The sequence below is a fragment of the Equus asinus genome, chromosome 5, assembly GCF_041296235.1.
Source record: "Equus asinus isolate D_3611 breed Donkey chromosome 5, EquAss-T2T_v2, whole genome shotgun sequence".
Lineage (NCBI taxonomy): Eukaryota > Metazoa > Chordata > Mammalia > Perissodactyla > Equidae > Equus > Equus asinus.
In genome coordinates, this window is record NC_091794.1 from 61,420,459 (window position 1) to 61,430,040 (window position 9,582).

Below are 9,582 nucleotides of genomic sequence, written 5' to 3' on the forward strand. Positions count from 1 at the left end.
ATCATCTTCTTGTTTAGCATTTAAAAACTTAATGAAAAGCCCTGTACATGTAAAATACTCCTGGTTAAATAAGAGCATTTATCATGTCCCTTTTCTGGAGGATATATTTACTGGAGAATAGTACTGGAAATTTTTCAACCTGAAATCTGCTTGGGTCTGTAACTTTCAGGTTTTAGAATATCAACTTAATGGAAAACTTAAAATACCCATTCACTTACACGTGCGGGCTCAAAACATGTCAATATAGCACAGCCAAACAAGTACAACCCAAAGTTCCACAACATTAACAGTATATCCAGACCTTTCAATTAAACACAAAACTGTGCTAAGGCCAGAAGCAGACTATCATCTGCCAACAACTTTAATGTAAAACGTATACAGTAAATATAAGCTTTGCTGAATGGTTTACGACAGTCCAGGCACATAAAATGAAAATACGCACATTCTAACTCAAACCAAGGAAACAAATCAGTCATTATACTGGCGACCTCATCATTAAGGTGTGTCTTCCTCAAGTACACAGCATGTCTGTCAATCAAGTTCACATCCTCCTCCTCCTGTGACAGGAAAGGAAGCTCACACTACACCAGAGGCTGCGAATCACAACCAGCAAGAAACCCTGAGTAGCAAAGCCAGAATACAGAAAGGGCTGGGGCGGGCGGAAACAGGAGAAACTGACTTCAGCTCTACCAAATACACTTTCCAACTAAGTTTGTCACTTCTGGCAAAGCTGGTTCTACAAGGCAGGAAAACACACTGTCCTGGAAAGAGGAGCAGAGCAATGGGTGAAGTCATTTTGCATCGAAGATGCAGATAAGCTAACCAATTGAAAGCTTTCTCAACGTCCACCCAAAACAAAGACTGAAGAACAAGCAAGCCCTTGAAAAGGAGTGACATGCCCTACCGCCCATCCAGACGCCAGAAGGGCAAAGAAGAGAAGTGGGGGAAAAGTTGGATGGGAGCATGGGGGTGTGGGGGAGGGGGAAATGGCGAAGGAGGGCGAACATGAGTAAGAAATTATGCTGCAGAAAAAAAAAAAAAAAAAGGATTCAGCAATAAACTGTCACAAACTGCCAAACTGAGAGAGATGGGGCCGGCCTGGGGCTCTGTGGAGCGCCGCGCTGCGGCCACCTGTGCCACTCACCCCGCCTGAGCCCATGCCCCAGGACCAGAGCCAAGCCCCGCCTCGACCTCCAGGAAATCCGAGCCCCGCGCACAACCAGGGCGCCACAGAAATGCGGGAGAGAGACCTGACTCGGCCTCTACCTTCGCCTCTGGCTCCGAGACAACCCCCAAATAAAGGGGTTTAGCAGCAAGGACACCTCTTCGTGCTCACGCCGGCCAGGGCGTGGGGGTGAGATCCGAGCGCCGTCACCCCTGCAAAGGCCGGAGGCAGCTCGGTCCCTCTCCCCGATCCAGCCAACGCGGGCGGCCGGCTGTCACCTGGCCACACTGCACCCGCCAAGTTAATGGAACCGGGAAGCAGCGCAGAGACGCCCCTCGGGCGCCTCCTCGGGGCGCAGGCACGGCACGGAGTCCCAGCTCCTTCACCCACCCTGACTCGCCTCTGAAGATTCTGTCCCTTTCCCCAACGAAGCATCGCAGACACTTTCTTCCGTCTTTGTGCGCAGCTCAGCCCAAACCTCAGAACTGAAGCTCTGAGGTCCCGGGCCAAAGGCCACCCCAGAAACCACTCACTCTTCCCGCGAAGCCCGCACGGACACCGCTGGGCTCCGGCCCTGGGGAACCTCACAAGTCACGAGGCACGAACCCGGCTGTGGACGGCCCTCCCTCCCCCAAACGGGATCCAGCCGTGTTTTGGGCAACTTGAGCCGCATTTGAACGAGCGGCCTTGTCCAGCCGGCACCAGGTCATCACCACGCCCCTCGCACCCAGGTCCTACCCCGCGGCGCAGGCAACGTCCTGGTGTACACACACACACACTCACACAAGCACACCCTGTCAAACAAAGCCCCGGAGAACTCCTACCTCGCCCCCGTGCCCGTCGAAGATCCCGAAGATGGACGGGTGCGACTTGTTGGCCAGGTCCGTGAGAACTTCGAAGCGGTCCTCCATGTGGTCTCTCCGGCCCTGGATGGAATACACCGCCACGTTGTGGCTCTTGAACTCCCAGGTCTTGGAGAACTCCGCCTCCAGCACGTCCAGCCCCCCGAGCCGCTCGGTCTGCACCATCTCGGCCACCTTGCCCTTGACCATCTTCACGGCGTCCCGGCTGGACTTGACGATGGTCTTCACCTCATCCGTGTGGAAGAAGTAACTCCACAGCGCCAAGCTGATGCACAGCAAGAAGAGCGTCTCGGGTCTCAGCAAGAAGTAGCGCATGAGGCGACCCAGCAGAGACAGCAAAGTCATTGTATCCTCGCTAGAGCCCGACCACCAGCACGCGCGCGCCCCGAAGGCTCGCCGGTCCGGAGCGCGGGGGGACGGCCCGCGGGACGGGCAGCAGGAGGCTGCGGAGCCGGGCGAGGGGCGGACGCCGACGGCTCGGCGCGGCCCGGAGAGCAGAAGCGGCCTCCCTTTTGTCTCCCGGCCTCGCGGCCCAAGGCCCGCGCCCGCCGCCCGTGCCGCCTCCCCTTCCTGCGCCCCTTTGTGAGGCGGCGGCGGCAATCAAGCGAAAGTTGCGCCGGGAGGCTCGGCCGCGGCGGGCGGGAGAGTCCAGGGGCGCCGGCGCGCGCACGGCCCCTCCGCGGGCCCCTCGCCGCTCGCGGAGCGGTCAGCAGGTGAGGCGGCGCGGGGCGCGAGAGCCGGCGGTGAGCGAGGCGAGTCCCCTCGGCCGCCGCTGTAAGGGAGCGCGGAGCCGCGAGCCAGCCGATCGCTTCAGACGGCAGTCCCCTGAGAAAAAAAGTTTTGCGGGAGCCTGGGCAGAGGCGGGGGTCCGCGGAGCCCGGCGACGCATCACGACGGGCGCGGAGCCGCAGGCGGCCGGCGGCTCTGCGTGCCTCTCCCGGCAGCTCGCGCTCCGCTCGGCTTGACTCGGCTCGGCGTCGCCCGCGCGCCCGCTCCTCGGCCCGGCTCGCGCTCGCCCCGCCCCCGCGCTCGCCCCGCCCCCGCAGCCGGGACTCCAGGCCCCGGGGCTCTGGGCGAGCTGTCAGAGGCCAGGGAGCCTCGGCGGCGGACGGCGCGCACGCAGCCCCGGGCGGCCCAGCGAAGCGAGGGCGAGGCGAGGGGCGCGTCCACGGCCGAGCTCGAGCGGACGCTGGTTCCTCCTCCCGCGCGGGCTCCCGGGACAATACGACACTGACCCTGGTCGTCGTCACGCTCCTTGCCCGGGAGCCGCTGCCGCCGCCGGCTGGAAAGCAGAGGTCCGGCCTGAGCGCCCCCCCCCCCCCCCCCCCCCCCCCGGCAGGCCGCGCGGTAGCGCCGTCCCCGCGTCGCCCGCATAATGCAAGCGAGAATGGACGCACGTCTGCCGCCTCGCAAAGCGGGGCGGAGCGGGCCGGCCGCTGGGGTTCGGTGGCGGGGGCCTGCCCGGATCCCCCGAGGCGAGGAGGATCGGGGCCTCGCAGCCTCCTCGCGACGGGCCAAGACCCTCTGGAGGAGGACAGCAAGTGAGGACTGGGGCGCCTGGAGGTCGCTAAGATTCTCGCCCCCGGAGAGCGAGGAGGGGCTGCCTCTGCGAGCTGCCGCCCGCGAGCAGGGGACTCTGGCACGGAGGCTCCCCTGGGCGCTGCCCTTCCCCGGAGGGACAGGGAGCCTCCCAGCGTGGCCGGCGCGGCCAGTCTTCCTCAGCAAAAAGAGGAGGATTGGCGGCAGATGTTAGCTCAGGTCTAATCTTCCTCAAAATAAATAAATAATTACAGAGATAGATCAAGGATAGTTGTTTTCCGAATAAAATTTTTATACCATTGCACCAAGTGTTTACATAAACCCAACTTATCCTAAGAATCTTGCATCTGATTGCCCTAGGCTTCTCTAGGAGAATCTTCAAACAAGCTTCCTAAATTATAATCTTAATCTAAATCATCACCTAAATTTTTTTATCCTAATTAACACACATCAACATTCTAGCTAATTTATAATATGAAACATTGTGAATAGTTGAATAATCCTGCTTAAAACCCTTAAATGACTTCTCATTGCTCTTAGAATAAAGACAAAAGTCTTAGCTATGGCCTTCCTCTCCTTCTCAGCCTTATTCCACGCCCCCTGCTCCCTCAGCCCACCCACTTCAGCCACATTTGCCTCCTCACACTTCCTGTAAAGCATCAAGCTCCCGCTTGCCTCGGGCCTTTCTTCCTGCAGTTCCGTTTAGCTGGAACGCTGGCCTTCCCAGGCCCACTCTCCCACCCACACTCCTAACTGGTGTGCCTCAGGCCTCAGCCCACACATCCTCTCCTAGAGCCTTCCCGACTCTGCAACCTGAGTCAGCTGCCTCTTGCCCCGCCTCATGGCAACGTGTACTTTTACTTCAGAGTGCTCATCAAAGTTGTAAACACATATTTTTTGTGAGTTTTTACAAATTAACATCTGTTTCCCCCCACTCTCACTATGATTTATATGCTCCATGAGGGCAGGAATGTGTCTGTTTTGTCCTCCATGGTAACTCCACCACCTAACACACTGCCTTGCACACAGTAGGCATACTGTAAATGTCTGTTCATGAATGAATGAAGTTATTCTGAAATCATTATTTCAGCCCAACTCCAATTTTCTCTACTATTGCTGGTGATAAATGAAACACATTAATGTGCCTTTGAATCCCAGATAACAATAAAAAAAAAGAAATCAAAGAATAGCTCACCCATTGGTTAGTTGAAAATTGATTTTACTAACAGATGGAAAACATCAAAGGCCATTCAGATGCTTTTACTTTTTTTTTTACATCTTTGCTCATCTTCTCCTAAGATTATATTTTCATTACAAAGGGAAATTCTTTGCAAGAGCAAACATCTTTTCAAAATGAGTGTCCTGTGTCCATTTTTCTACTAAGATATTTGTCTTTACTTCTACAGTGTAAAAGGTTTTTAATATATTAAGGCTATCATTCCAGTTGTGAAGATATTTCCCATCTTGTCATTTACCTTTCTATTGTTTACAATGCTTTGAAATATAAGGAGCTTTATTTGATTTCATTTTTGTTGTTTATATTTTCTTTTTATAAGGCGAATTCTATCTTTTCCTTCAAAATTTGTGCTGTTTATGTCATGCTTAGAATGGGCAAGTAAGCTTTTTATTCCTCCATGCACAGCAGAATCTGCAATGCACCCAGGGTACTTTTCTCCAGCTATTTTTCCCACCACCCCCAAGACAATGTAGAGTATAACTCATTCATTTACTCATTCCTCTATTTATAACTTTGTCATTTATTCGGCACCAGGAACCAGGAAAACTGACACAATGCCTATCTTCATGGAGCCTGCAGTGAGAAGAACCAATCATAAATATACTACAAATAGACAAATGTCATTAACAAAGGCATACGCGTACAGTATTAATTCCTGTGGTGAACTTGCTGATTGTAAAGTCACGCTTAAGGGGCTGAGGGCCCTTCTATAATGGAAGGAATTGCCATTCTCGGGTTGGCCCTCCCTCTTCCAGAGTTCACTACTTCCACCATGTTGATCTCTTGTCACGTCCACCCCAAATCACAAGCCCATCTCCACCACTCAAGTTATTTAACCTTTTTGTACTTTGATTTTCTCATCAGTAAAATAGATATACTTATCACACCTAATCTATAGGTCATTTTAAGGATTACAGGAGCTAATATACATGAAGCGCTTAGAAGAGTGCCTGGCACATAGTAAGCACCCAATAGAAGTGAATTATTATTAGTTGAAGGGCATGAATAGATACAATAAGTTTACAGGCAACTCATAAATACAGAGCAGGGTATGATAAGACCCTGCCTGACAGAAGACCCATGAGGATTCTGAGGAGGAGGCAATCGTACCTGGTTAGAGGGATCAGGAAGGCCTCGTGAAGGGGGGATGGGGCATTTGGGATGGCAGGGTTTGGACGTGCAGAAAAAGGGGGGTAGGACTGGGGGTATAGACTTCCAGAAGGAAGGAATGGCACTCATTCTGTTTGCTCACTGTGTTTCAAAAAGAGGAAAGCTTAGAGGACTAGCAGGAGGGAAAGCAGGATTGGTCCCATGGCACTGTATTTCGAAGAGCTTTGAATAATAAGTTTATATTACTTCATTGGTCATACAGAGAGGCTGGCAGTTTTCAAAAGGGGAACAGTAGCAAGATCGGAATCTGGTTACTAGAATGTGATTAAATCTACTCAAATCCATCATGGTAATAGGAAACGTTTCCTCAGAACTTACACATTGTATTTGCACACCCATGTTCATAGCAGCACTATTGACGAGAGCCAAGAGGTGGAAGCAACCCGCATGTCCATTGACGAATGAAGGGACAAATAAAATGTGGTATATACATAACACGATGGAATATTATTCAGCTTTAAAAAGAAAGGAAATACTGTCACATGCTGCGACATGGATGAACCTGGAGGACGTTACACTAAGTGGAATAAGCCAGTCACAGAAAGACAAACACTGTATGATTCCACTTACACTATGCGGTATCTCGAGTAGTCAAATTCCTAGAAACATAAAGTAGAATGGTGATTGTCAGGGGCTGTGGGAGGGGTTAATGGGGGGTTGTTCTTTAATGGGTATAGTGTGTCAACTTTGCAAGGTGGAAAAGTTCTGGAGATTCGTTGCACAACAATGTAAACACTCTCAACCTAATGAACTGAACGCTTAAAAATAGTTAAGCTGGTAAATTTTATGTTTTTTACCAGAATAATAAAAATAAAATGTAGATTTGCTGCTGGTGACTTCAGCTTTTGCCACTAATAAGCTGATTTGGAGTCGTTTTTGAAAGGAGAGTCAGCCTTATCAACGTTCATTTAGGAATCAATAGTGTCAGGTACCTCTTTTCCCCAGTTGTCCTTTGAAACGGGCTCATCACAGCTGGACTTGGTGGCCCCACAGTCACAGTCCTTGGGAAGGTGACTGCAAACCAATGCGACTTTAGAGCCAGAGTATCTAGAATGACATTAAGAAACAGTAGGTCTCAGAGGTTGGGACAGCCACAACGTGAAGTGATTGCATTTAGGACACATGCTGAAATCCTGGGTACACTTCTGGGCGGAGAAGTTGTGAGCAGACATAAAGTAAGTGTGCTTGCTGGGTGAGACCCAGTTAGAAGTTGAAGAAAAGACCTGATTGCAGTGATTATGTGTCTGAATCTAATTTTAAAATATCCTGAACCTTACAACAGAAAAATCCTGTGGTTTGGTAGCTTAAGAAGGGAGTACATTTTTATTTGAGATTCATCCTGTTGACCTTAAAAATAAAACAGCCAATTATTTTACCTTCAAAACAAGTTTACTTGGGAATAGCCAAAGAATAGCAATTCAGGTTATGCATGCTGTGGGAATCACGGCAAATCCAACAAACAAGGGAGAGGGACGTTATTTTATAAAGAAAAAGGAGAAATTTGGGAGGGGTTGTTTTGCAGGAAAGTCCATTGGAGAAAAGCAAGCATTCAACGATGGTTTCTCATGCTGAGTGTTGTTGGGGTAGCCAATTTCTGTTTTGGATACAAGGCACATTTCTTCCTGTAATTAACGAGTCTTTCCTTTTAACAACTTCCGTTGGGGTCTGTAATTGACTATCTTTCCTGTAATTTAGGTCCAGTGGTGTTCCTGGGGGCTCACCCTTCTGGCCTCCTGACTCCATTTTCAATGAGGGTTTCCCTTATCAATCTTCACAGTCCCAAAGAGTAACAGTTACTAAACAATAAAGCCTCGTCATTCACACAGATGATTCTCACCGGGGATGAGGGCGAGGAGGAGAGAAAAGAACATTTATGAGAATTAGATCCGAGGAAGAGGGAGATGTAGTTTGACCAAGCATATTGTTCAAGCTCCCTTTTTAAATGAAATGTGAATGTAACAGGTTGAGTTAAAAAGAAGTAGATCCTTTTAAAAAGAATTGTTTTTTATGTTTTGCTCTTGTAGCCTTGAGAACAAAACAACAAAGTGAAAAGGTAACTTCCCTCCTCCTCTCTTGGGGAGGAAGAGCCTCCAGACCGCGGGCTCTGGGCCTCTGGGTCCCTCACACAGGAGGGCACTGACAGCTCTTCAGTGCTGGGAGCTTATTCCACAGACCACCCCGGCGGTGGTTTGGAAGGTCTGTGCCTGTGGAGAGAAGGGGCCTGGAATGGGGGTGGGATAGAGAGTTTTCAGAGAGGTGGAGCACCAAGGGGTAGGACCCTAGCACCCTGGGGTGGGGGGTGCTGTGTGAATTCCTGAGGATGGAGCACCAGGTTCATGACCTTGGGAGCCCAGGCCAGGCTCAGAGGTCCAAGCTGGGGACAGAGGGAGTGGATGCCACGTCAGGATCGTCTGCTGCCTCAGGGTGCAGCCAAGAGTGAGCTGACCTGGGCCCAAAGCCGGGTGAGCAAGCCCTGCTTCTCTTGCATTCGGGGTTCCTTAAGACCCTGGTTGACAGCGCTGCTCTACAACAGTCATAATCCCCAAGCACGCACTTTCAGAGACCCCATCTTACATCATATAAAAGGTACTGAAATGCACCTGTGTCCCACATTAAATAAAATTTTTGTCCAAAACATTTTTTTGAGTTTTCATAATTTTGCTTCCGAGATTTTTCTATGCCTAACTCATTTAATTTATGTTTGGCTCTAATTTCTGAGGAAAATATTGTGTGTATTGTAAAAATTTGTTTTTTTAAGTTTTTTTATTTTCTCTTTTTCTCCCCGAAGCCCCCCGGTACATGGTTGTGTATATTTAGTTGTGGGTCCTTCTAGTTGTGGCCTGTGGGATGCCGCCTCAGCATGGCCTGATGAGTGGTGCCATGTCCATGCCCAGGATTCGAACTGGTGAAACCCTGGGCCACCGAAGCAGACTGTGTGAACTTAACCACTCGGCCACAGGGCTGGCCCCTAAAAATTTTTTTGAACTGTTTTCGAATTTGACAGGTTTTTTTTTTTGAGAAAGATTGGCCCTGAGCTGACATCTGTGTCAATCCCCCTCTATTTTATATGTGGGACGCCTGCCGCAGCGTGGCTTGACATCGGTGCTAGGTCTGCGCCCAGGATGTGAACCTCGGGCCTCCAAGGCGGAGCACACAAACCCAATGGCTCTGACACCGGGCCAGTCCCTGTGGCAGATTTTTAATACTAAATTTAATTACTAATAAATAGGCAACAATAGAACATTTTCTAAAGTTTAATTAAGCATCCATTAATTGTGATTTGGCTAGTTTTTTTGAAATGAGTGGCCTTTTCTCATCTTCAGGTCTAAGAGATTCTCATAGGCCCTGAAAAGCTCATGGGTCCTGGCACTCTGACTCTAGGGTCTACTCGATAAAGTATTCCTGGATGTGTCGCAGGAAAAGGGAAGGGGCTAGAAGGATGACCAACATTCCATCTATTACCAGCCTTGTTGAGTGGAAAGCTGAAATCGCATTTAATTTAGGATGTTCAAGAAATGCAGTATTTCTTGTCTCCAGTGTCGTGGAAGGATCCATGCCTGAGACACACACTGAAGAGAGTAGCTACAGGGGGCACAGCTGTAAAAGTT

The 9,582-nt window shown here is 50.2% G+C and overlaps 1 protein-coding gene across 9 annotated transcripts in view; it reads right to left on the reverse strand.

Moving 5' to 3' along the window:
• Positions 1-3,389, reverse strand: part of LOC139045275 (protein phosphatase 1L-like) — a 445,752-nt gene extending 442,363 nt beyond the window's left edge. For 3 of the 9 annotated variants that reach the window (XR_011503321.1, XM_070509646.1, XM_070509645.1), the window contains exon 1: positions 1,990-3,385. Coding sequence is in view for 8 of the 9 variants with exons in the window: in XM_070509646.1 (XP_070365747.1) it covers positions 1,990-2,373 (384 nt within the window). In the remaining variant the exon portion in view is untranslated. Of the gene's footprint in view, positions 1-1,989 lie in introns of all 9 variants that reach the window. The other 6 variants (XM_070509647.1, XM_070509648.1, XM_070509649.1 and 3 more) reach the window with 5 other exon arrangements.
• Positions 3,390-9,582: the final 6,193 nt, after the last annotated feature.